Genomic DNA, 27,750 nt, shown 5'->3' on the forward strand with positions numbered 1-27,750 from the left:
CAGTCATCCTTTCTCCAGGCTGAGCAGGGCCAGCTCTCTCTGTCTTTCCTCACAAGAGACATGCTCCAGTCCTCTTCTTGCCCTGTGCTGGACCTGCTCCGGGAGCTCCACACTTCCCTTATGCTGAGCAACCCAAAAATGGACAGAGCACTCCAGATGTGTCTTCAGCAGGGCTGAAGAGCAGCATCACCTCCCTACACCTGCTGGCAACACTCTTTGGAATGCAGCCCAGGATACCATTGCCCTTTCCCTCAAGGGCACACTGCTGGCTCAATCTCTCAAGCGTTTACTGTTTTGGCCTCTTCACCCACCTGTGGGAGCCTGCTGGGCACACAGCTCGGCCGAAGCCGAAGACTGTGCCCGTCTCCGGTACCGTAGCTCCCGTTGAGCGAGGCCGGCCCGGCGGAGGGCACCCGGCTCCCCGCCGCCCATCAGAAGGTGCAGCACCGAACCCGCGCCGAATCCAGCACCCGCCCCGGATCCAGCCAGGGCGCCGGGCCCGTCCTGGGAGCCCCGGGCAGCGCCGGGTCACCACTCCGGCTGGGATGGTGACGGCTTCTCCAGGATGGGTGACCGCTTCCTGGGATGGGTGATCGCTCCCTACCATGGGTGGCTACTCCCCGGGCATGGATGATGGCTCCTGAGGATGGATGACCCCTCCCTAGCATGGGTGGCCTCTCCTCTAGATGGGTGGCCTTTCCCCGGGATGGCTGGCCGTCCCCTGGGACTGGTGGCCTTTCTCCGGGACGGATGGCCGCTCCCTGGGGCGGGCAGCCGCTCCCGGGAGCCCCCCGCCCCGGCGGGAGGAGCCGCCCTTCCCCGGCGCAGGCGCCGCAGCACTCGGCCGGCGCCATGGCCCGCGGGGCGCTGCTCGGCGCCGTGGCCTGTCTGTGCTTCCTGGCCCCCGTGGCCGAGGCCTTCAAGAGGAGGGGACCCAGCGTGACAGCCAAGGTGACTCTCGCCCTCCGCCGGGAAGCCTCGGTTCGGGTCGGGCGAGGCCCGCGGCCGGGATGTCCCGCGGCCGTGGCGGCGTCCCGGGGGAGCCGGCCGGCCTCTGCCCTGGCCCACTCCACAGCCGGCCCCGGGCACACAGGGCTTGGGGCGGGCTTGGCCTAACGCCAGAGCTTCACCGTCTTATTGGGTTTTCTTGGTTGGTTGATTGGTTGCTTACTTGGTTTTTAACCCCTTTGGGCTTGCCGCCTTTCGGTAGGCGCTGGCACATCGCGGAGTTCGGGCCAGCAGAGCCTCCCTCTGGCTTGCGGAAGTGTAAACTTTTAAATTCCTCACCCCTCCAGCTCTGCTGCAGCCTTTGCTGCTGCCAGGGCAGTTTGGGCTGCTGGTGCTGCCAGGCTTCCCCGAGCGGGACGGGGTTTGACTGCTCTGGGGCTCGTCTGTGCCATGGGTTTTATTCATTCCTTCTCTCTGCTGAAACTCTGGAGAGGATCCAACGGGGCACTACGGAGTTATCAGGGGAGTGCAGCATCTCTTTTGCCAGGAAGGCTGGGGGAGCTGGGTTTGTTCAGTCTGGGGAAGGCATGACTGAGAAAGGGCCTTATCAATGTCAATGAGAATGTTGAGGGGAGGGTGCCAAGAGGATGGACCAGGCTCTGCTCGGTGGTGCCCAGCTGGTACACAGGAAGTGCCACCTGAATATGAAGAACTTCTTTATTGTGCAGGGCACAAAAGTGACTGAGCCCTGGAACAGATTGCCCAGAGAGGCTGTGGAGTTTCCCTCACAGGAGATATCCAAGAACCACCTGGACGCAGTTCTCTGCCCTGAGGAGAATTGGTGGCCCTGGTTGAGTGGGGAGGTTGGGTCAGATTGCAATGGTACTGGCCAGGAGATGGACTTGTGGGCTGTGGGGCTGGCTGGCGGGATAGGGAGGCACCTAACTACTCCACCATGACAGCATCTCTTTCCAAAAAATGTTTGTTTGGTGCAGGAGGTGGGATGTTTAGTCCAGCTTTGGAATTCCGTGTTTCAACCCCCAAGTGTTTTTCCACCTGCAGTCAGGAGAGAATGTGTCCATGCTGGGAAAGACCCCTTCACTCATGAAAGTGTGACAGGGGCAGAACTGCTTGCTCTAGCATGGCTTCAGTATCCTAAGCCACGGACTGTGCCTTTATCTCTGTGCTTCATTGCCTCTGTTGTCTGCAACTGCTTACAGTTTCATTGCCATGGACTTCTAGACCACAGATTTGATTTTTTTTTGGGGGGGAAGGGTAAATTTGACCTTCAAATAATCTTCTGGAAATATATTTCTATTTAATTATAAATAAAGTACTTTCCTTCTTCATTTCTTCTGCCTGGGCTATATATAATGTTATGCTCTTTGATTGCTGTGGCACATAAAGAATTGCTTTGCCAGTTTTTTGTGTCCTAGGCAGTAGTAACTTTACAGAGCTCATCAAATCACACCAGTTTTCTCTCTTCCAGTTTAAGTAGTTTTCTGTAACCTTTCTTCATACAAAAGATATTCCGTACCTGTTGGGCATCTGTTCTGCCCATTTTTTAACATTTTTTTAGGTTGGTTTTATCATTCTGCAGTAGATAGGCCAAAATTACATGCAGCACTCAGGGTGTGAACTCACAGTACAGATGTAGCTATGCCCATCTCTTTACTGTATCCATTTTAATTATTTCTAGTATTTCTTTTCCTTCTCTGACCTTCACAAGCCCAAAGCCAAACCTTTCACTAAACTACTCAGGATGATTCCAGATGTATTTTGGCCCCCTTGTTGTGGCTTTACACCATAGACAGTAATTTTGCATTTATGAGGTTATTACATTAGCTGGTCTTTAAGAATCATGAGATCTTCCTTTCAAAGTCACTTTAGTTTCCTTAAATAATTGAATGCTCTTGTCCATTTTTTCAGTTAGATGTACAGCATCTTGTGTAAATTATATATGAATCTTTTTATGAGAACCAGCCACTCTTACTGGTGTGTTCTTTTTTCATTTCAGTCTTGAAATACTTAACTGCAGATTGTAAATATGATTAAATATTTATAAAAATATTAATAAGACCAAAAATTTATAATATTTAATTTCTTTCAGAGTTTTTGGTGAAGAATTTGGCCAGATGTTTTTTGAGATTTAAAAATGCTGTATTAACCAGCTCACAAGTGTCTACATGCTCCCTGAATTTCCAGGGAACCTGTGGAAATACACTCATGAGAACATGGCTTTTCTATGCAGAAATAGTGTCTAGGGCTACCAAATATTTCCGTACTTGATTTTGTGGCCAAAAATATGCAGAGACACATTTTTAATACTGGGTTTGTTGCTTAGGCAAGCAGCAGTGCCACGTATGAAGCCTTGTGGCTGTGCTAGGCTTGCAGCGTATGACAAACTTGTCTCCTTGTGCTGTCAACAAAGTGTATGATGTTCGTGCTCTGTGGGGTGATTGCTTGGTAGCCTTGGTCTTTTTACTTACATGTGCCCATGTATTTCAGGCAGTCCTACTAGAACAACATTTCCAGGCAAAATAGACAGGCAATGGTTTTAGAAAACGTAGAAAGGCAATGCCCCTTACCTAGATAACCCTGGCGGCACAATTCAGAGAGATTTGTTTATAGAACCATTAAAAAGTTAGTGAGAGTGTGCTGTTAATACTTTGGGGGCCACATATCTAAGAAGCGTGTTATTCAGTGCCAAGTGTCAAGGAAATTAATGAGGTGTATCAAAAGGAATTTTATTTCCTTTATAGCGCTTTTATAGTGTTAGCCAAAAGTTCAACAGTCAAAACCACATAGAAGATCAAGAAATGGTAGAAATGTTTAGTAGGAGAGCGTGAAAGAGGCATTCACATTGGAGAGACTGTGATCATTTATTATCATTATTGGACTAATTTCTTAGCATTACAGACAAGTAGTACTTGGTTGAGTGCCACAAGGAACAGCAAATACCACATCATACGAATACACATTGCTGTTTCCTAGAAGTTGTAATAGCCTTTATGTAACTTTTTCAGAACTTCAAAATGCCTCATTTCCTGACAGCTGTTCCTATTTTCAGTAATTATTGGAACATTTTTGCACGTTCAAATATGCATTCATAGATTCATTAAAATGTCTTGTAACTCATTTGTCTTTTTGAAGTTGCTTTTCAGTGACATATACATTGAAGATTTAGGCAATCAGCTGAATAATCTGGCCTGGTTATTTCTCTGCTAGATTTGAATTCATGTTTAGAAAGGCAACTGCTTGCTTGAGCCAAAGGATTTTCTTCCCACTGTTTATACTGTGTATACGTACTGATACCTAAAACAGTGAAGATTATGAGTGGATAGCAAATGGTCATTTGTGGGGAGTGTCAGTACTATAGTTCCTTGTTATTTCCCCCATATGGGAATAGAATTGTTGTTCTTCCTTACTTTCATATTTAATTTTTTCCATTCAGCTTTAAAGACTTACATGTTTGGGAAAAATCTTCTTGAACACTATTCAAACTTGAGATACAGCAGTCTCACTGAGCCATTAAAAGTAGTAAGAATCAAAACATATAGTCACCATTTCTCAAACAGTTTTCTGCATAACCTGATTTTGGAGGCTCTGAAAGGATTTCTCTGAAACAGCACCCTTAGAAATTGCAGGATACTATTACTACAAACCAGCCAGAAGTAATTTCTTACCACCTTACTCTTTGAAAAGCTTGGCTGTTTGCTGTGCTCACATCTATATCACTTTTGTTCCCTTCACAAAAATATTCAGGTGTTCTTTGATGTGAAGATCGGAGACAAAGATGTCGGAAGAATTGTAATTGGATTGTTTGGAAAAGTTGTCCCAAAGACCGTGGAGAACTTCATTGTGTTGGCAACTGGAGAAGTATGTTTGTGGTTTTCTTCCGCTGTGTACTCAAGTTTGGCTTGGGAAAGCAGTGTGTGTTTAATGCTGTTTCAGTTGTGAACTGTCAGTCTTCATTCACTGGAGCCTGTGCACAGGTGCTATCCCCAGGGATGTACACTAGTGTGTGTCTTCTCAGGTCCTTGGTTTGCAAGATGTAATTACGAGATGCTGGATATGAGCACCTCAATCTGTACCTGCCTTGCAGATCTAGCATATGGAGTTACTGTGGTCAGATACAGACAAAAAAGTCAAATAAAGACAATGGCTTTGATCACCTGAATAAATACCTTCTTTGTGGCAGTGCAGTTTAGATGTTTTTACCTGCACCTCAGTTTAACGTGTTTCTAGACAGTATTATATCCCTTGGTGGTATATTCTGTGAAATCTAGCTGTTCACAACTTGTGTATTTCCTATGATTGTATATAGAACTGGATGTTACATTCATTTAAAGAATTATTTCATTTTCTTAGAGAGGATATGGATACAAAGGAAGTAAATTTCATCGTGTGATCAAAGACTTCATGATTCAAGGAGGAGACTTTACAGCTGGAGATGGATCAGGAGGTAACATACTTAGTATCTTCCAGGTTCCCTTTTCTTTGTTCAAATGTCTGCTGAAAGTATGGGCAAACCAGCATATTCCTTCATGGTTTCTGCTCAGATAAATGAAAAAACCCCAAACTAGCCCACATTTGGTTTAGAGCACCTAGTACTTTTCCAAGTGTCTTGTAGCCTAAGCTGCAGCTATTTGGGTTATCTGATTTATAAGTATGTGTAGCTCTTCCTTTGTCCTCAATTTTTGCAGATAGCTCTTTTCTGTCTGTGACTTGTCCCCATTCAAGAAGCATGGCTTTGCGTGCTGGGCTGGAGCCACGTGACCAGCTGAGCTGCTCCTACAACTTACCGTCTCCAAAAGATGGATGTCTCCACCCTTCCCCTGCTCTGGCTTTGTGACAGCGCTCCTTCCCTGAGGCACTCACTGATTGCATGTATAGGTGAACCAATTCAAGTCATCCAGCAGAAGCCTAATCCGTGATGAAACAGTGAAAGCGCGTAGAGGGAAGGCAGGTAGGGAAGGAGGAGGCTGTCCTCTCTGCCCTCAGCTCAGTCTGTTCTGAGGAACCTCTGAAATGTGCTGTGAGAAGGAATTTCTTAACAGGGAGAGAGAAAGAAATTAGAAGATGAGGGTCATGCCCTCTCTCCCTTTTTCTCTTACTAAAACTGAAACCGTAAACTTGCTGGTGCTGTGAGTCCTGGCTGTGTGTATCACTTCTCCCTCCTGAGCCCCCAGAAGAACAGTTCAGTACACTCAGGGGGCAATGCCAGCACAGCATCTCTTGCACTGCACTCACTCTGGCTGCAGATATCTTCTCTTCCTTTACATGCACATTCTTGACATGCTACAATTTGAACTGTCTGCATGAACTGTTAGTGATTTCCCTGCTGGGATAGAATGGAAAACATTAATTCCTTTTCATAGCAGTCAGCACTGGGGATGACCATAATACCAAAGACATAGTTTTAGCATTAAAGGTAGGCAGCAATTATTTGCTTGCTGATGTTGTTTATTGGGATAGCATCTGGTGGTGCTGGGAAAAGTGTCCCCATTGTGCTAGGCATTGGACAAGCAAAGAGTGAGACAGACAGCCTTCTCTTTTTAGAGTGATGGTGGTTTAACCATGACTGATGTGTTTTTTCTCTGAACTATTTTAAAAACATCAGAATCTTTATGTCGTGGTTGTACACGTACACACCAAATATTTTAGTCTAACTTCCATTTGGTCTTCATATGCTTTTAAACGTGCCTAAAGCAATTTCTTAGCATAAGGGAAAGGTTTAAATACTGAAATTGTCACAAAACATTATTTTGTGACAATTACATCTTATTGTTGGTGGCCATAAATACGTACTTTAATTTGCTCAACAGGATGAACTATACTATTATTCAGTGGTGTCTGTAAGCCAGACCTTTGAAGGTATTCAGCTTGCTTAAATTCAAGGGATAAAGCATCATCGGCTTTGACTATTCCTTCCTTATGTGTAGTGGTTTAGCCTACCTTTACACAAAAAATGATTTTAGTTATGGAGTTGCTGATGGTTTGACAGTGATGCTGCTGTGTTTACTTAAACAATCAATCTTCAAGTCCTGAATTCATACTTCATTTTCCACATTTTTGAACAAAAAGCAGCTTTTTTTTCTTATTTATTTTTTTAAAGTCTGCTTTCTTATTTTTTTTGTCATAGGAAGAAGCATCTATGGAGAAAGATTTCCTGATGAGAACTTCAAGCTCAAACACTATGGAATTGGATGGGTTAGCATGGCTAATTCTGGCCCAGACACCAACGGATCCCAATTCTTCATCAGTGTGACAAAGCCTTCCTGGTTAGATGGAAAACATGTAGTATTTGGCAAAGTCCTTGATGGAATGGTAAGTTTAAAGTAGTGGTTGATCTGGACAAATTGTGCCCATTATACCCCTGTTACCCCTGTTGAGAGACAGTTCATTATTCATCTAATATGTACATGGTAGAAAATGATTGTGAGGAGCTCCAGCTGGATAATTTAGAAGTGAAATATCAGAAGTGGAAACCTGTACCATGCTTTTGGCTTTCACAGCCCTTACTTCAGACTGCTAAGCACTGAAATCAACACTTTGCAAATTACACCTTTGCAAATTACAAATGAAGAGAGTTCAGCTCCTCCTTTCAGTAACACTGTTTTCTACAGGCTAAAATCAAATTTTGTAGTGCATGGTAGTTATGGGTAACACTTTCACTGCTAAGGGTTTTTAGAAATATGTGAATGTAAAGCAGGCAAACACATACTGATGAGAGGCCAAATCAAATTTTCAGCTAAAAAATTATGTTTTCAAGTGATTATACTTTTATTAGTCTGGTTCTCCTTATGGATTATTCCTTTTTAATTTGTGTTTTGAAATTATTGGGGAAAACATGAGCTGCTGGACTTTGAGGAGTTTGGAAACTTCATCAGAATACTTGCCCCTCACTCCCACATTCATACTGAATTCCATTTTCATGATCTACAGTAGTAGCTGTAAATTTTTGAGAAGCTATTTAGACTTAAGTTTCAGTTTAGTCAGATTAATGGATAAATATAAAAAACAAGTTGTCAATATACCTAAATTAATTTTGTCCTTTAAAAATACTGGTACCACACTAAAAATCTGTATGTGTGTGTTATATGCTAAAGGTAAAAGCAGTAACCAGATTTCTGGAAGTGCAGTTATGCTGTATAATTAGAAAAATAATCATGCTTGCCTTTTGTGATCTCTGGATTCACTTTTTGCTCATAGACCACAGATATAATCCCGTATGTGCCAGCTTAATCAGCTGAATGTATATTTTTAGTTGCCCCTTCGAAATGTTTTTGTTGACTGAAGGATTTTCTAGGAGGGCAAACAGCTTTCCCTGTGCTTCTGTCAACTGTGTTTGATTTACAGAGTGGCACAACTGCTAATGTGGAAAGAAAAGGATATGGGAAGTTTACAGGGTAAAGGACTTTGTTCACAAACTGGTTAATAAGCAGTGATGTTAGGTGCACTTTTTTGTTTCCGTGGCACCAGACCTCAGCCACTGGAGTTTCTTTGGCTAAATTGAACCTTTCTGTTTGTTCTTTTTTTGTTTGACAGTCTGTGGTGCACTCGATAGAACTCCAGCAGACAGATGAACATGATCGGCCCCTTCAAGACTGTGTGATTGTGAACAGTGGCAAAATAGTTGTAAAGGAACCATTTGTAGTTGAAGTTGGTGACTGGTGAGACCAATAGTCAGAATGAAAAGTACAACTTAATCGCTTGTCTTTAATGCTGGTTTTTGACCAATCTCAATGATCCACCAAGTTTTCTCCTCAAAACAGCTGAAGTTACATTTAGGCAGTACTTGTAATTTGCCATATACAGAAGGGATATGACTATTTCTATAACAACTTGTTGGAGCTGCCACTCCTTGAAATTCAAGACATATCCCACCAAATTCTAGATCTTGCAGAAAAAGTCTTTAATGAAAAAATATAGAAGTAATTCTATTTTTCCAGGGTTTAAAATATAGTAATTTTGTTCTGTTTGGAAATTTTAGCAATATTTGTTTTTGACTTTTCAACTGAAAATATTTACTGTAACACTACCAGCATTTCTAAAAACTTAAAAAAAAAGGTGAAATATAGAAGTGTTTTGAATAAATAAACTTTGCTTTCAGATAAATACTTGAGAGCATTTTTTACTCCACCCCCCCCCCCCCCCCCCAAGTCTTTTTTCTCACCTCAACTGATTCCACATAATATGCAGGGGGTATTGCTTTTCAGGAGATAAGGTTGTAAGGTTAGAGCAGAGATGGTAAATTTTCCTAATCTAAACATGTCAGTCCCTTCTGTCTTTCAGAAAACCACAGTACTGAGGTACCATTCTGTGATCAAGAACAAGCAGCTTTTCTGTCTTATTATTAAATTAGGTAGTCTGTTAGAAACTGATTAAAACAGAAGAATTCTTGTTTTGGTGAATTTTGTAACACTTAATTAATGTTACTTATATTAAAGCTCAAACACTTTTTCTTTACATTTTGCTGTAAGTTTGAGAACTTTAGGTTCATTTTTTTTGTGATGGTTCATAAATAACTCTTAAGCTGACAACTGGTAGCTTTCAGAGGAGGTCAGTGTAGGGTAACACTTAAGAGACACCTATGTTAAGTTCAGGGCAGATATGTGGAAGAGGCAGTGCCAAGATCTGATGAAGGGCTCATCCACCTGTTACACAGGCAGGCAGTACACTACTCCTCTTTGTAATGACTCATTTCCTGAAGGGTGTCCTGCAGGAGCTTTGAGGTGTATCCAGAGCCAAAGTGATTCAGGGCAGAAGAGGCTGCTACAGCACAGAGCTTGTAGGTACCTATTGGCATTCCACTCACAAGGAAACAGGAAAAAACTGTGGGCAGGGATTTACCCTAGGTTCTTCATATCATTTGCTGTTAGAGGATGCTCCTGCTGGTTCTTCATCCACAGCCCTGGGGCCTCTCCTGAAGGTAAATGCTGACACTCCTTTTCAGAGACCTGCGAAAGGACTACTGTCCTCTGCAAACAGAACTGGAGGAGAACTTGGCAAGGGCCTCTAAATTTGCCTAGGGCTAGGCAATCAGATTTCCATTTTGCCTCTGATCACTTTTCTTTCTAATAGCTGTTTAAAGTAAAATTCTCTGAAAAGCAGCTCTGGGAGCAGGGTTAGCAAGCAGGAGTGAGAATGCCTCAGTCTGCCAGTAGCTGAAAGCTCTCCTGGAGGCTGAGCTTACAGACCTCATAAAGTTATGGTACCTGAACAAGTGCTGCAGTCACAGGCCTACCTTTTTTTGAAGTCCCAGCTTTCCACTTTCTCCAGATGGCTTCCAAACACATTTACCAGTTAGAGCAACCTGTGTGTCTCCAGGATCTGATTTATGTTTGTGCCCAGCTTTGTCATTGCTGGTTTTATGTAGCATTCCCTTCTGCTGATGAGCCCAGTGACTTCCTCTGTGTTCCATTAACCTTAATTTTTTTCACCGAGACATACAGTTCTGTAAGGCTACCATGTTCAGCTAAGAGCTTTAAATGAGCAGACACACAGGTATTTTCTCACACTTCTTGGGAAGACAGACATCTGTGAGACCCATCTCAGAGAACAGAATCTCAGAAAAATTTCAATAGAAAAATTTCACAAAAAAAACACTGAAGTGGTACATTCGTGTCCTAGTAATTTATTTTATAATGTCCAGCAGCACACATACAAGTTTCCAGTTAAATCTGAACATACATATATATGTATCAGTTTTAGTTTGATCATAATCTTAATAATATTCTTGCTTTAGTTTACCACAGATTTGTATGTTCTGTGACTTATAAAACGTTAATATATGGAATACAGTCAGCAAGTTGGTGTGGAAAGTAAACAAACACACAAGTTAGATGTCATAACTGAATGGAGATGTGCAAAAGCCATAGAGAAGCTCCTGGTAGGTAAAATAATTTAAACTGAAATCTAGAAAATTTCCTCAGAGAGTGCTGTGTGTTTCAGAATGTGAAAGCATGTTTCCAATTCTGCACACACTCTCTTCAGCACTTCTAATCCATCCAGTGCCAGCAATGGGTAATGTGCTGGGAAAAATCCTGGTGCAAAATGGTTAGTGTTTGCTTTAAGAGAAATTATAGAAATAATTAGTAAAACTTTTCTCTTCAAAGGTTAGCATAGTTCAGTGTATGACTTAGAACATTTAGTGTTAAACAGAGCATGTCAATATATAGAAAGTATAAATAACTTCAATACTGTTGTTTCCATATCTTTTTTAAAAGCAGCAACTGTAATGACAGTGATTTTATTTAAAAAGTCGTAATGCTTGAACTTAATCTGAGGTTGTGCCTCTTGCTTCTGAGCATAATTTTCACATCACAGAATTTTATTCCTGTTAATTCTATTAACCATGACTTCGGCTTCTTCTTGCCTCGTATTACTTCTACCTGGGCAGTAAGTGAGGATAAAATATTCCATGTAGAATGCCGTCTATAACTACATTTGGAAAGTCATCTGAAAAAAAAAGGGAAAAAAAAAGAAAGAAACTTACTTTCTTATCCATGTAAGTGCAATATAAATGTTTTTGTGAAACTTAACTAGGTAAGGCCTCATTTACTTTGGGTTACTGCATCACTCAACTGTTTATCCACGTTGGGGATGTGCTATTAGTAATGCTGTTTCAGCACTAAAGCCACTTTAGGGTAGCAGTGGGCATTGCATGAATGCGCTGCCAGATTTGTAGCTTATTGATTTAAAGGGATGTTCTAATACTTAAGGCTGCTAGGCTCCAGCTCTTTATCTGAATCTTTTCTCACAAGGAAGATGGATTACACTGGCAATTCAGTTTCTAACAAAATCTCAATATACTTGAAGAAATTTCTAGATTACTACTGGGAATACTTCAAAGCTGTTTTTTGTATTGTGGTTTACAGCAATGTTTAGACGGAGAAGACATGAGGATGCCTGTACAAAAATGATTATTTGAGGAAAGAAATTTTCAGGTTGTCCAATCAACATAAAATGTTACATTACAAAATGTCATCCTACAGTACTTGATGGAAAAAATTCCCACTACTTTGTTGTCATGGATGCAGAGGAAACTGCCAGTTAATTTTCTTGTTCCATTTGGCATGAAAGAATTGCCAGATAGAACACAATAATAGATCCATGTACATGGATCTACACTGTTGAATTAAAAAGATTTTTGAAATGCACCAACATCTGAGGTTTTAATGAAGGGTCTATTTAAAACACCAGACATTAAAACTAAGAATTTCTGATCACATCTTACAACCTTAAAATTGTTAGTATACTAGAAATGGATTTCCTGCTAAGAGTAGACGGTTCCTGATGTGGAACTCTCCACATGAAACAAAGCTTCAACTATCAGCTTACAGGTATTCACAAAGGAAAGATGCAACTTTTATAAAAATCATTATTACGTGATAAATTAGATCACCTAATGTGGGTGGGAATTAGGGTTTGCCCCTAACTCTTTCACATAAATAATTTTGGAATTAAAAATACAGAACAAAGGTAGATTTGGACCCTATCAATGCAATCCTTATTGTCTTAAATGTGTTATTTTTTTGTTATTAATAAAGTGATTTCAGAATATTACAGATTTTATGAACATAGATACTTTAGGATGTTTTTAACCTCCCCTGTAAACAAGTTATGCATAATTCTACCCAGCTTCTCATAGTAAGACATAATTAGAAATGACTTGCTGATATTTTGAATCCATTAGTGTTTTCTCAAATCCTGTAAGATCATCTGTCCCAAATTACCCTGGCAGAATAACCCTATGCAGCTGTCATTAATGTTACCAAAATACACTTGTAAAGGTGATCAGATGCTTTCCTTGTAGATTAAAAGATATCCGTTTTTATTGGTTCTTCTATAACATACAGTATATATAGGAAAATAAGGATTAATTTTCAAAATGATGCATCCTCACAACATTAGATTTAATGTGAGCCTTTTCTACTTAAAAAATCAAGCATATCAATTTAAATTAAAGGCAACTAAAATATACATATATATATATATATATATATAAAACTTAAGTATAAACACAACAAAGCACAGTCTTGCAGATCTGTGACTCCTGCATGGCTTAAAGAACCATCAGAACAATTTTCAAACAACTGACAGTAAATGTAAGATCCCACTTTTTTAGCTTCCAAAGTATCATCTTCAGTTTGAAGCACATTAGGTTTTTCCTTTATTTTTTTTTTGAGAACATTAATTTTTTCTTTCTCCCTGTACCCTTACACAAAAAGTAATGTACACTTGGGCCCTCAGACTGTTAAATACATCTTGAAAAAGGGAATCTGAAAATCAATGAGGTTCGTAACTGTGCATCTTATTTCTGGAAAAACTGTCTTGCAATTCAACAGTGCTTAAAGCCCAGTCACTAGAGTAATGGCAAGATTGTATTTTATAATGACAAGTCACAGTCCAATGACAGGGTAAAAATTTTCTTTGAGTATTATATTCCAGAAATAGTTTTTTATTTTGTTTAAAACTCACCCTGTTTCCTACTTATTGAAATATGTTAACACAGGCATCCTTGTATCCAGAAAAGACTTCTGATTGAAATTCACCTTCTTCAAAGACAGCATATAATAAATAGTTATTTGTTAACAGACACTTACTTTTGGTCGTAGGTTGAACAACCTTGGCTGTTTTTACAGAGAAAGAAATCAGAGTCTATCAAAGTAAGAACTAATCTGAGAGGGAAAATTTTAGAAAGCTCATCTATATTTTCTCTGTGCTGCAAACTAAAAACAAAGAAGAATTAAAGGCAATGCTAGCTTTTGTAAAAACTTTGTTCCTTTCTAACTAGACTTGAGTCAACTAGTAGAGGCTCTAGACTCAGGACTTGGTTTTCTTCTTCCTTTTTTAAACCACAACTCACGTTCTAATTTGTGTTTTAATTCATTTAGTTAAAGAATGACTTGCAGCGAATTTGATGTTTTAGGGCTTTCAAATACAAAGAATATTCACCTGCCATATAAAATTCTAAATACTGTGGATCAAGGTCAGAAAATGCCTTGGCAAGAATCTGAAATGTCCTTTATATCATATGTCATTAATGAGGCCTACTCAATATATAAACATGTTACTCATTAGAAGAGGGCTTTATCTTAATGCTTTTTTGCATTACTTCAAAGAACAGATACAAAATTCATTGGAAAGTTCCTAATGATTTCACAAAAAGGAGCCTTACTCAGAGTACATATTATGGAAGGGAGATAAATACCATCACAGAACTGCAGAATCTTGAAGTCTTAGAGCAAAATGTTACATGTGGGCTGGAAATACTAAGATCTGTCTCAGTTTTTTGGGATAACAGTATATGAAATCCATTTTCTCTCTTCAGAATGGTATGGAGTTACATGATGTTCATAATTTATACCAGGCTCTTGAGGAATCAAGTATATAATTAGGAGGAGCATTAAACACTAAGATTAAGACATGCAATGTGGCTCACTCGAAGAATTAGTATAGGCAGCATCTGGACCAAATTTTAAACAGAGGTTTCTCTGTGGGTGATTCTTCATTACTGTTGTCATTTGGGTCAGATGTGACCCTGTGCAGTGACCCCCTTCCCTTACTGTGCTTTGGCTCATCGATTTTGTGATCTGCACTTCAGCCTCAAATGAACATTCAGTCTGTGAAATCAGACTTGTGCTAAGTCAAAGTAAAAGCTAAACAACCTTATAATGTGTCTTCTGATGTGGACCTGAATCACACTGGACCTCTGTTGTCTGAGTTTCACTCTAGTTACATATTGGAGTTCAGTAAGTCTTCATAGGATCAATAGTGTTTGGCCCCACTACTAGCTAGCATGGTCGCTGCCTGCAAGAGAGACTGCTTAACCCTCTCAAAATATATGAGGTCATCCCTATGGTTGTGGCAAACAGCTTGAAAAAACAGCAGAACCACAGAACAGCTGCAGCTGGGAGATGACTGGAGGTGATCTGGTCCAAACCCCTGTTCAAGAAGGAGCACCTCCAGACAGTCGCCCAGGACCATGGCCACGCAGCTTCTGCGTGTCTCCAAGAGTGGAGACCCAACACCTCTCTGGACAGCCCGTGTCTGGGCTTGGGAAAATACTCCTTATGTTCTAGTCCTATCACTGGGCAGCAGAAAAGAGATTGGCTTTGTCTTCCTTATGCCCTCCCCTCAAGGATTTAGAAGCATCTTGAGAAAATATCAAGGAAGTACACTCCATTGTCTAGGGAAAGCAAAAAAGTGTTCTTTCCTAAATTTATTCTTAAAAATTTAATTAATTTTAAGGCAGTGTGAGATTTCCACACAGTATTTAGTGAAATGAAACAAAATGCCATATTAAAAAAAATTATGTGCAGCTCAGGGAGAAAATTCTCTTTTGAAAGCATATTACATTTTAAAAATAAAATATTTATTAGAAATAACACATTCAAACAAGTAAAATGACAAAACTAAGAGGAACCCACTCTGAAAATGGTACTTTTTTTCCCTGCACACATTGAATTTGAGACAGGGTAAATTCTCTGAATTATTAATTCAAAGAACTTTTTATATTAAAAAAGAGTTTATAACAATTTCCAATGCTCTTTTGAATCACGTAAGTCTAATGTAAATGTCTTGTGAAATATATCACTTTAAGTACACTTTTTTCCCCATAGAGAGCTTCAGAGATTGTAAATGATAAGAAATAATAATAATAATCCAAATGGAAATACAAACATGCTTGCAGTAGACCAGCTGTTGTTTAGGGAAAAAACACTTACAAAGGACTGGGCCTCCAAGTTCAAGACCTTCAGACAAAACAGCCAAAGGGTCAACAACAAGAAAAGAAAAGCAGTGTTCTTCTTTTGATTTGAATTCTCAGTAGGTTTGCCTGAGAGAACAACTGGGGGGAAAATTCCACCCTTTTACAAATCACCCACCCCACTTAGTGTTTTAATGGTTTCTTACACAAGAACTATCGTTTTATTGGCAGGTTATTAGATTTTGGACCAGTGTCATTTGACTAGGCCAGTATTAATAATAATAATGTGGTTTATGCAGTGCAGGGTCAGATCAGTAAAGTGCTGTTAACAGATGACAGGTTTGATTACCGTTGGCCTTAGGCAAGACATATGGATCCCTTAGGAACAGCAGCACAGGCTGGTGGGACAGTTTGCTGGAAAGGTCAAGAACAGGGATGTCAGTATCAAGGGACAGCAAACAGACTGTTCTACAAACTAGCTTTGATAAAGTGAGGTGGTGGAGCTGCTGGGGGCCATGCAGTGTGGTTCCACACACCAGCACTGCCCAGAAGGGCAGGCTCCATCTCCGGGAAGCAAAGCTCGCTGCTCCTCAGCCATACACTGAAACCCTCAATGTCAAGCTGGAGTAAAGGGGCTGCATCCAGGAGGACTGGCTTGCAGCTCTGAGACTTCCTGATGCTGCTCTGTTCCCTGGCACGTGGTGTCATGCAGGCTACAAGACCACCTACAGCCCGGCTCCATAGGCTCTCCAGGCCACCAAGCTGACTCAAAATGCCACCGTGTTCTTACAGCCCCCAAAGCAGTTGCTGTATCCATCACTTGTCGAGAGAAGCCCTTGAAAGCCCCCCATGCCTGACTCTCACCCTTAGCCATAGCACAGACAGCCTCCCCCAGCCCTCTCCACTCTGCTCTGTGCATACAATATACATTCCAAGTAGTGCCACCAGCTCTATCAAATGCATGGGGAAGAACCCAGATCTCTAATTCCTTCTGCTAAATCTTGCTACAAAAAATACATTCCCAGATATATTTCAGAGCTGGCACTGTTCTGTCAGTTTTGTAAAGAATTTCTCAACACTAGCATAAGGATGTTCAAGCCACACTAAAAATGGATAGATATAGCACAGCTGATGGTAATATTTAACAAATACAATTTCAATGCTAAACTACTTCTAATTTGTTAACTGCAAGAAACAAATAAAGTAAATGGCAATAATTAAAGTAGTTTATTAATGAGGCGCCCTATAAAGAGTAGAAATCAAGCTCACCTAGATTCTTCAGATTCTGTTTCATCAAAAGAGCTGCAAGTAAAGTGACAGGAAGCTTTGGTTACAACAAAATTAATTTTACAATTAAAACCCCCAAATACTTTAAGAATCACCAAAGGGAGCAATTTGCTGGTCAGTGGCCACATAATGCCACATAAGGAAATGTACATGGGAGATTGTATCATTTTATAACCACCACTATTTGAAAATGACAGCATCCATTTTACTGTAACAGATTAATTTCCATCAATCTATCTGTGAAGTACTGAGGTGTAGTTCCACTGAGGATATTGGCTGATGTCATTAACTGCAAGTGAAAACTACAAGCCTGATAGCTTCTGAGTCACTCTGGACACTGCCCTGTGCCATAGAGACCTCCAAGGATAAAAGGACCTCAAAATTATCTTCAGGTAAATTTGCCTTTTCACTACTATGGATCCAAACAGCCTGCCCCAAAGTGGAAAAGGGCCATGTGGCTTTCTGGGGAGCAGAATGGTAATGCTTCTGAACTATCAACCACATCATCTTACCTAGCAAAATAAATTCTGCCTACAAAGCTCACAGCTGCAGATGGTAACAGAGCTTCCAGTTACACTGGTTTGGGTATTTCTGTAGCCCTTAAATTCATCGTCCCAAGATTCCCTTCTGCCACTGGCTAGGAGCTCCTCCCAGAGATGGGCAATCGGGTCACTGGGGTAATGTCATCAGAAAGGAAAAAGAACCTCATTTTTGAACACATAGAGTGAGATCATAAAATTATCATGGAATGATGCACTATTTTGTGCAGATACTATGATCATAAAACACATGCAAAGGTTTTCTATGCAATTTTACTAAGTGCTTATGAATATCTTACATTTCAGTAGATACTTCATGATCTACAAGAAAGTCATATTTTTCTCATCTAAGCTCTCCTTTGCTTTCCAAGAATATTACATAAACTTCCCTTCTGTTGTGAACATGCTGGATTTATTTTACGACCTTTTGGGGATACATAAACATACTTAACATTAGCCTAATGCCCATTTATTTTACAGTGTTAGAGTTGGCAGCAAGACCATTTTAAGTCAATGGAATTGCATCAGCACTGAGTGGATATGGGCCTTTTGGCCTCCATATATTTTTCAGTAAAGGAGAGCTTACCCACAGCTTTCTGCTTTTGGCAAGGTAGGTACATGACGAACATTCAAAAAATCGAGAAATATCTTAGGGAGCTCTTCATTTTCTAAAATGACTGTCTGTAAAAAAAAAGGCACAATGGAAACCCAAGTTTAAAAAAATATTTTAGATATTGCACAGTTCCATTCAAGCTACTAAAAGAACATTTCTCTCTTGCAATACTTTTCAGTTCTCCATTTTTACACCTATTTTGGAATGCCTCATTTTGATAGGAAAACCACAGTTCTCGATGAATCACTTGGAAATACATTCAGCTTATGCTACTACATTCTTTTTCACCTGCCATCACTGGTGCCAACCTATATTCCTCTCAAGCAGAGATGTCTGACTCTGGAACTAAGTTACTGGCATGCTCATTTGTGAATAAAGTTCTGTTTATTTAAAGTATAAAATAAAACAGCCTCAGCTTAGTGCTTTCATGTTCACCTCACAGAAGACTACCATCTGTCTTGTGAGCAGAAGAAGTCTTCACTTTGTGCAGTTTTATTAATGCACGTCTTGGTAAATGACAACAAGGGAAACTCCCTGCTTGGCTTGACAGGTCAGCTTACAATACACTCCATTTATCTGCCCTACGGCTCTGAATGACAAAGCTCTGACCACGCAGCTGCTGGCCAGACTTGCCACATTCTTCCACAACCGTGATACAAGGGACACATAATGCCCAGACTACATCCTCTGTTTTTTCCCTTGATGAGATGATCTATGGTTTTCACAAGGCAAAGAAAAACAGTTCATAAATTCAACTGTCTCACCTGAAAGATAAAGCCCCTATTTCTTTATTGTTCATACTGACATGCATTCTGAAACCGTGTACTTCACAAGAAAAATTAAGCCATAAGCTTTCTTAAAGAGATTTTCTTCGTAAAGGCCTGATCTGAAGTGAATGTATGTATGGAAGAAACTTCACTGGATTTAAAATTAAATTGACTCCTAGAAGCAAAGATTTCCATGTTCATCCTGCTCACTTTCCCACCCCATGATAGAAGAAATAAATATAGAGAAGAAACAAGTCTGGAAAGACACATTACTCTTACATTCAGAAGGTAACTTACTCCCACATGTGTATTCTTTTGCATTACAATATCACAAGGGAGGCAGTGGTATATAGAGGATAGCAGGATCACAAAAAAGAAAGGTTGGAAGAGACATCTAGAAGTCATCTAGATTTTATAGCAGGTTTTATAGCAAATGGTTTGGTTATTTGTGTAAGGAAAACCTACTCAATATTAAAATTACATAAGATGTAATGGACTTAAAAGCATTTAAAACCAGAAGTATTTGAGAACTGGATATTTTTTTATTTTACATTTGCGAGTCTGAATTCAGAGGCTATACTTTCTTAACAGCTGAGGCCATCACTAAAATGTTTGAATAAAAGTTCAGCAAAAAATGCAGCTTTTGAACTTTTCTGTTCTAGATTTTGAGGGATATAACAAACAAGGAGCTCTAAGATGTTGGTAAGTGTTAAGCCTTTCAGTTCACCTTTATATGAAGATGCTGCATTAAAAATGCTACTCTGTTTGCATTCTGCAAAATCAGCACTCTGCTCCTGAAAAATTTATTCCATTCTGCATTCACGTTATGCACAAAAGAAGGTGTGGAGGTAGATGCATATTCAGAGAGTGTGTGAATTGCATAGAAATGTGTATGGCTGGCTCAAATAAAACCATCTTGCTAATTATATGCGATGAGGAACTGCAAAAAGTTGTAGACAGATGTTTAAGGGCATCCAGTGCTTATGTGCGACTTCATACATAAACTCTTGACAGCTTTTTCTAAAAGCTGAGCTGCCTGCTGAGGCTGCTGAATGGAGCAGGGAAGAACAGAAGGATACACCATTTTATAAAAGGAAAACTATTGACAGGTCTTACAAGCTTATTTGCTTCTACTTCCACTCACTTGAGATTAATATCTTATTCTATTTTGGTTTGGGTTTTTTTTCTTCCCCCACAACATGTATCAAGTCAAACCAAGCTCTGCTAATCCTGGCCTGACCACACAGCTTTCACAAAAAATGTAAGCAAATAGTATCCATTTTAGTCTGTTAACCATACAGTTTGTTAGTGGTCAATAACTCTGCTTTAGTGATCACTAAACTTGAAAATGTAGAATTTGAAGAGAAGCAAAGGCAATTTTGCACTGCACTGTATTTGTACACCACCTCTGCTGATTGGGAATATTGTCATTTCCAGAATTTTATGAAGGAAGGAATGACTGCATTGACCAAGGAGGATTTTGCAAGTGATGTAATATAATGTGACATGGATTTTTAAGCATTAAAAATAAAAATATGAAGTTTACAAGTTAATTATACTAATAGGTGGCAAATTATCTTCTGGCTTGACTTTATTGGCTTTGATTCAACAAGGGGCAAGGACATAATCTTGCCATTTAAAATACACAGTGGAAACCAAAGGAGAGGAGAAAAAAAAGCGCCTGATAACAACAACAACAACAAAACTAAACTAAACCAAAGAAAAGCCAACAAAAAACCACACAAGCCCCAAATCAAACAAACCAACCAATACCAAAATAAAACCTCTAGAAGCACCAACCAGCCACAATGGATTAGGCGTGTGCATATAGAAAAAAAAATTGAAGCATTCTCAGCTTCCTATTTAAGTTAAGAAAAATTGTTCTTAAATCAGAAATGTTATTATAAATTATAATAATAGGCTTAAGTTACCTGGAACAACCCATAACACAAGAGAGTTTTTACTTCTGTCAGAAAACCTGTAAGAAATCCATATTTTGCAAACCTGACCATCTTTACATAATAAGTGTGCAGAAAAGGAACCAGCAGGTAGTTTCTCTACCATTACCTATAATTTGTGATTTAATATGCTCAACTGCAGCATTTGTTCAAGTGAATATATGATATTGGTTTGTAGGCATGACTAGCTATCTTGTTTGCTCTGCCGTCAGAATCTAAAAGATAAATATTTTCAAAGAAATAAAAACTCACACTTAGTTCTTTGTAATGCGAATTTTTGTTGCATCCAAATTCTATCAAGATCATAGCAATGAATTTCAAATATGGGCCCCAGAGTGCTAAGGAAGCTAATTTAAGAAAAAATCTCCAGGATGTGTATTTCCTTCCTAAATGAAATAAAACTCCCTCTTCCCCCAAAACTAAACCTAATACAACCTCTAGCAAGTGATTTGGGAAGTGACTCCAGAAATACATTTTTCAACTCATTGATTTCAGCTGAACTAAAAGTGCCATATTTTCTTAGAAAATTGTAAAGGGTATTTATCTCTTACTGTCACACTTTAATGAACTACTCTGTGCTTCAGGAGAAAAACCCACAACACAACACAACACAAGGGAAAGTCTGATGTTTACATCAGTAGAAATGTCTTTTTCATTGGAAGGGTGCAATTATTATTATGTAAGACAAATCATAAAATCCCCGATTTTTCTACCTTATCAGTTTCATAAAATCATGTTCCCTAAGGATGTCATTGATTAGTTGCACATGTTCTTTCAGTGACATCTGAAATACTTAATTGTCGGTTATCTTTTCTCCTTCAGTAAGTAAAATATAGTCACAAAATTGCAAAGGGACTTGTTCTGCCTTAACCTTAGCTAGATGCCATCATGCAGTGGAAAACAGTGCTAAAATATCACAGGATAATGCTCTCCAACAAGGGAGACATATAAACAGCATAATGATTTCCCATGAGTTTCCTTTTTAGAAAATTGTCACTAAAGCCAGGGTAAATGGTGACATATCTTCACAGAGGACACTGTGAAATCGAACACTGGCATTCTAGTTAGGCCCAAACCTACTCATCAGCCAATTATAACAGTAACTGAACATCTCTCTGAAAACCTGAACAAGACCACTTTGCTAACCTTCAGAGATCATGCCACAGATATGCATCATTCTCTATTATTATTATTATTATTATTGTTATTGTTATTGTTATTATTATTCTTGCTGGTTTTAATAAAGAAATATTTAAAAATCAATTTCTTACAGTCATCTATCACACTTTCTTGAGGTTGCTGGAAGAACTGTGGGAAAGGGAGAAAAGAGAGTGGGAGCTGAGTTACAGGGTTTTTACAGACTTTTCTATTCAGTCGGGTTTAGTTTGAAAGGCTGTACTGTTAGGGTGAAAAAGTTCACGACAGTTTTTCCTCTCTTCACAGGGAAAGATGCTTCACAATACCTAATTCAGTGGTGCAGCTAAGATGGGGGAAAAGAAAATCAATACATTCCAGCTACAGTAAGTAGGCTGGAGTGTCAGTCTCCACTGGGACCAAAATCCACATCTTTTAGAACATTTTAGAGTCTATATTCTTCTATTAACCTGCTTTTCCTGAACTGCTTTACACAGTCCCATGAAATGATAAAAAGGTTATCAAAAGAACACATTAGCTAAAAACCAAGTAGACAAAGGAACCAGACTTGAATGATTAAGCTTTTCTTTTTTAAAGTAATAGCAGATACAATCATGTTTTATAATATCCATTGTGAAGAACTATGAAGAAACTCACTCCCTTGTTCAGTGAGGCTTGTTAGAGGTTATTAACTGGGATTAGTTCTAAAAAGAATTTCCACTTTTCATTACTACCACAAGTATTTACATATGTAAGAATAGAATAAGGTTATCAAACGTGCTTAAAAACCTGTATAAAGTTTCAAGAAACATGCAAATACATGTACAACAACACAGAAGTGATGCTCCATATTAAGCACCAGCTAATTAACACTCCCACACTGTGTATCAAAGGGAAGTCAACAGTAAGAGTGACATCCATGCAGTGGAGCTTGAAAGGGAAAAAATACTGACTATAGGGATTATAAGACAAAATACATCCAATGAAGATCCAGAAGTTCCAACTGAACTATCTGAAAGATAATGTAAAGTCACAAGAGTTTAAAAAAAAGAAGGACAGAGGGGAATTGCACCTCTGAACCTCAAGACTGGAGGATACTTCCTGTGAGCTTGAAACTCCCCTCATATCTCATGAGTGACAAATCCATCTATCATAGTCATCTCAAGCTATGCAAAGGATAAATTAGATGAAAGGGAAGCCCAATAGTTTAAATGACTACTGGATCATCAGTGAAAATCTGTGTGCAGAAATTCATGACAGTGCCTATAACTTACACTCCAAGACAGTTTACTGATTTTTGTTTAAAAATAGGTCTAAAGATGAGAGCATTTTAGATAGAAAGGTAGTTGAAAACACAGTTACAGTTCCAACTAATATTTAATTACTAAGTGCAGACTTGTGGTTAAGTCTACAAATATAACCCATTTCATGTGAAAACAAAATATTGAATTTTTTTTTCCAGAAAACTGGGAACATAATTTAGTGGGAGCAAACAGTGAACTTCTCTTCAGTAAAAGAGGAGACTAGTCCTTGAAAGATTAGAAACAAAGTGCAAGAATGGTTCCTTTGAAAAATACAAATGAAAGTAAGCGGTCAATACAATTTCCAGAGACACTGCTCAAAGGATTGGAGGTTAAGACAAAGCTGGATGAGAAATGAAGAAATCAACAGAGCGAAAGGAAAAGAAACAGGCAGAAAGGAAAAAAAAGGGCAGGCCAAGTTAATGACGTTATAAAAACTTAGCAGGAATAGGAAAGGCTTTTAAAAATAAGTGACAGGAAAAAGTAATACAAAGAGTAAATATATCCACTAACAACAAAATTAGATGCTGATTTCAAAATGTGTAAATTGGAGTATTTTTCAGAAGTAATAGACCACTGGGGACATGAAAAATTAACAAGTAACAAAGACAGTGTGAATAGTGGTGGTGATTACAAACAGGCGCAGGAATATCTTAGATAACTTTCTCTCTCTCTCTCTCTATATATATATATAAATCAGTAGATCCAGAAAATCTAGGAAGATACAGAAATTCTAGGAAGATACAGAAATTATGTAGTTAGGCTTGGAAAAGTTCTCTCAAGAGTACAGGGGAAGAAGCCTTATAAAAAAGCAATCATATTTACTATTACCATACACAGTAGATTGCAGTACTGTTTTCTAAAAGCTTAAAAGAAGTAAATACAAATATGCTATCATTAAAAAAAGCCCCGCTGAACATTCAGGAGAAGCAAGGTGCCTCATTTACCCAGTCCCTCTCCCAGGGCAAGATCCAACTGGCAGTGCCATGGAGCACCAGGATGCTCACCTGAGACAGGCAGCATCTGAGACCTCTTACACAGCCCCCCAGACCAACAGAGTCACGGGTAAATGCCAGAATTTCCTCATAGAACACTCTAGGTACAAACCAGCCACAAGAACTGCCTGCACACAGCACAATTCATATCACCAGAAGTGCATGTATTTTCCCTGTTCACAAAGTTTCTGCTGTTCACTACCAGAGCTTTATGCGACATCACTTATCTATAAATTACATTTGGGAAAACATAAAGGAAAAGGATCACCAAGACAAATAGAGAAAAAAGAAAAAGAAAGATAAGAAGCGTAACAAATGTAGTTGCAAATTATAACACCAGGGAAATTTCAAAATTGATAGGTTTTTGCTTTCTGTCAGTCAGGTACTGCCCTCCTTCTATGCTGATCCTTGTGCATCAGGGAGAAGGTTGCATGGGAAGAAGAAGCAAAACCCTGCAACAGATCTGACCAGGTAATTAAATACTATCATAAATACATAATCTACTTTAAAGTGGAAATGTCAGTTCTACATTTTTCAAATTTGCAAGTCCTAACCTTCTTCCTCTAAATATCAGGGTTTAGTGTACACCCCTGTCTACTTAATATGTGACAACCCTCTTAGAATTATAGACTTATTTAGGTGGGAAAAGGTCTTTAAGACCAACCCTTACCCAGCACTGCTGAATCCATCACTAAATCAAGTTCCTAAGTGCCATGTCTGTGTCTTTTAAATAAATACCTCCAGGGATGGTGACTCAACTACTTCCCTGGACAACTTGTTCCAATGCTTGACAACCTGTTCCTTAAAGGAATTTTCCCTCACATCAGATCTAAACCTCCCCTGCCTAACTAGAGGCCGTTTCCTCTTATCCTGCCACTTCTTATCTGAGAGAGGAGACCAACATCCATTCTGCCACAACCTCCTTTCATGTAGTTGCATAGTGATCAGGTCCCCCCTGAGAAAAAATTTCTCTGGGCTAAATCTGCCCAGCTCCCTCAGCTTTTCCCTAGAGGACTTGTGCTCCAGACCCTTCACCAGCTCCACTGCCCTTCTCTGGACATGCTCCAGTGCCTCAATGTCCTTCTTGAATTGAGGGGCTCAGATCTGAATGCAGGATTCAAGGTATGATTGTGATTCAAGGTGTCACCAGTGTCCAGTACAGGGGGACAATCCCTGCCCTGCTCCTGCTGGCCACACTATTGTGGACACAGGCCAGGATGCCATTGGCCTTCTTGGCCACCTGGGCACAGCTGGCTCATGTTCAGCTGCTTGTCAACCAGCACACCCAGGTCCTTTTCTGCTGTGTAGCTTTCCAGCCTCTCTGCCCCCAGCGGTACCACTGCAGGGGGCTGTAACAACCCAAGGGCAGGACACAGATCTTCACCTTATTGAACCTCAACCAACTGGCCTCAGCCCATCAATCCAGCCTGTCCAGATCCCTCTGCAGAGCCTTTCTACCTTCCAGCAGATCAACACTGCTACCCAACTTAGTGTCATCTGCAAACTGACACAGAGTGCACTTGATCCCCACATCCAGATCATGGATAAAGACTTTACACAGGGTGAGCCCTAGGGATCAGCACTTGTGAGTGGCCAGGAGCTGGGTGTAACTCCATTCGCCTCCACTCTCTGGGCCTGGCTGTTCAGCAAAGAGTATGTCTGTTCTAGACACGAGCAGCCGTTGTGAAGCCATCAGCATTCATCACTGTCAGATTTAAACTCAGAATACCCACCATACACTTCCATTTTCCCTTTTTTTTGGATCCTCATCAAAGCATTTCCATAGTTGAGATCATAAAACACACAGAAAGGTATTTGCTTTTAACAGTAACACGTCAGCAGGAGCACAGTATTCCTTCAAAGAAACTTATTCATTTCTGGATTAACAATGGTGTATAGCATCTTGTTTATATCTGCTTTAGAACCAGAGAACCAAAAAATTACAGCAATAATGATGATGATGATGACAGTAACAACAATAGTAATAGTAATAATAATAATGATGATGGCAATAGAGTACCATGAGAGAACTGGGCATTAAAGTGATATGCCTGTAGCAGGAAGATAGTAATAACAATAAGGAGTAGAATTATTGGCAACAAAGATATACACATGTGAATGGAAACATATCACAGAACTGGTGTGACTGAAACAGAGAGACTCTGGATAGATGGTTACTGACTATAAAGTACAACAGAGGAACCAGACCCAGTTTCAACAAACCACCCCCCCGTCCCCCCCCACCAAAAGCCTTAAGGCAAACTCAGCAAAGATAAATAAGTTGTTACAAGATCCTTGCAAAGATAAATAAGTTGTTATAAGCTAGGTTAGGAGAACACTGCTCTGAGTGATGCATACTGGAAAAATGTAACAAAACAATGATGGACCTTAGAATGCCATTAGCGACTGGGGGAGTGAGTTGCTGATGGCTATAATAGCATTTTCACTTCTTTTTAGCTTCATGAGGAATCTCCCACAGCTCTAACTCATTTTGCTGGCTTTGCTCAGAACAAGGGAAGAGACAGATGTTTGGTAAGGTCTGAGGAACTTATCTATGAAAACAAGTCTTGCTTTCCACAAGAATGACAATTTCATGCAAATCTTGTATCAAAATTTAAAAGTCATCTGAGCATGATTTTCTCATCTGCATTATTTCTACAAGATACTGTAACAAAAATGCTATTCAACTCTACAATAACTTCTTATTTTGTATCTCTGACATTTTCTTGTCAGATGTTTTGGGTCAGGGCAAACTCCTGAGAAATGATTCTACATTCCCTTTGAAACTAATTAGACTAAGCAGCAGGTACCCACTCCAAAGTCCAAACAACAGAATGTAGAAAGCCCAGGGAATTCACTTCACCTGGGGTTAATGAACTCAATTGTGTCATTTTTGCAGAGGTAAAACAGGGGTAATATAGCTCGCGAAATATATTTAGACTTATATAGCGGTGTTTTTTGGGTTTTGTTTGTTAGTTTTGAGTGTTGGTAGCCCTTTCAGCACAAAACACAATGTTGAATAAGTACTCCAGGCTGTTTCATAATGTTGGAAGTGTAGTTACGATGAAATTGGCAAGCTTTATTTTAAAAATTCTGAAGCTTACTTAAACTTTAGTCAACAAGAAAATACATGCTGTGCGCAAGATATTTACTTACCTTAATTAGCAAAAGAAAGGTAAAAAATCTGTGTGTAGGGCTGAGTTTTTTGGTTGGGTTTTTTTTTTTGTCTGAATAGTTAATATACTAACAATTTACTTTGATACCTTGATTCTGTACTTGAGGGGTGATTGCTAACCATGGCAAAGAAGCACAGAGTATATTGTGACCACTGACAAACTTTGAAATGGAGAAAACAAAGAAAACTGGAGTCAGTGCTAACAGTACAGATAGACATCACAGGTATAGAACTAGAATATGAATGTATTTGTTTAAATTTGTGAAAGCAAAGGGCTTTCTCCTAGCAAGAGAAAACCCTGTTTTAAAACACACACT

General features: G+C 39.5%; 2 protein-coding genes across 4 annotated transcripts in view; one reads left to right on the forward strand and one right to left on the reverse strand.

The window, feature by feature from the left end:
- Nucleotides 1-651: 651 nt before the first annotated feature.
- Nucleotides 652-9,069, forward strand: PPIC (peptidylprolyl isomerase C). Of its 2 annotated transcripts, XM_071424364.1 has the most exons (5): nt 652-951; nt 4,714-4,827; nt 5,320-5,413; nt 7,094-7,278; nt 8,500-9,069. In XM_071424364.1, exons 1-5 carry the CDS (start codon nt 667-669, stop codon nt 8,626-8,628), a joined length of 807 nt encoding a protein of 268 aa, XP_071280465.1. In that variant the 5' UTR covers nt 652-666; the 3' UTR covers nt 8,629-9,069. The 2 variants fall into 2 exon arrangements, with proteins under 2 accessions (XP_071280465.1, XP_071280466.1); XM_071424365.1 differs by lacking the exon at nt 4,714-4,827.
- A 1,499-nt stretch (nt 9,070-10,568) lies between these two features.
- Nucleotides 10,569-27,750, reverse strand: part of SNX24 (sorting nexin 24) — a 91,603-nt gene continuing 74,421 nt past the window's right edge. For both annotated transcript variants that reach the window (XM_071424366.1, XM_071424367.1), the window contains 4 exons: nt 18,077-18,171; nt 16,934-16,966; nt 16,014-16,078; nt 10,569-11,412 (listed from right to left, as the gene is read on the reverse strand). In XM_071424366.1, coding sequence (XP_071280467.1) covers nt 11,342-11,412; nt 16,014-16,078; nt 16,934-16,966; nt 18,077-18,171 — 264 coding nt within the window. In that variant the 3' untranslated portion in view covers nt 10,569-11,341. The remainder of the gene's footprint in view (nt 11,413-16,013; nt 16,079-16,933; nt 16,967-18,076; nt 18,172-27,750) is intronic.

The sequence above is a fragment of the Agelaius tricolor genome, unplaced genomic scaffold, assembly GCF_023055355.1.
Source record: "Agelaius tricolor isolate 1412-34295 unplaced genomic scaffold, bAgeTri1.0.p SCAF_4, whole genome shotgun sequence".
In the NCBI taxonomy this organism is placed as follows: domain Eukaryota; kingdom Metazoa; phylum Chordata; class Aves; order Passeriformes; family Icteridae; genus Agelaius; species Agelaius tricolor.

Bases quoted from the DNA above. Each gene is read 5' to 3' on its own strand.
- PPIC (XM_071424364.1), top strand. From the start codon at position 667: ATGGGTGGCCTCTCCTCTAGATGGGTGGCCTTTCCCCGGGATGGCTGG. The intron at 4,828-5,319 runs GTATGTTTGTGG...TCATTTTCTTAG, and splicing joins TTGTGTTGGCAACTGGAGAA to AGAGGATATGGATACAAAGG. The intron at 7,279-8,499 runs GTAAGTTTAAAG...TTTGTTTGACAG, and splicing joins GCAAAGTCCTTGATGGAATG to TCTGTGGTGCACTCGATAGA.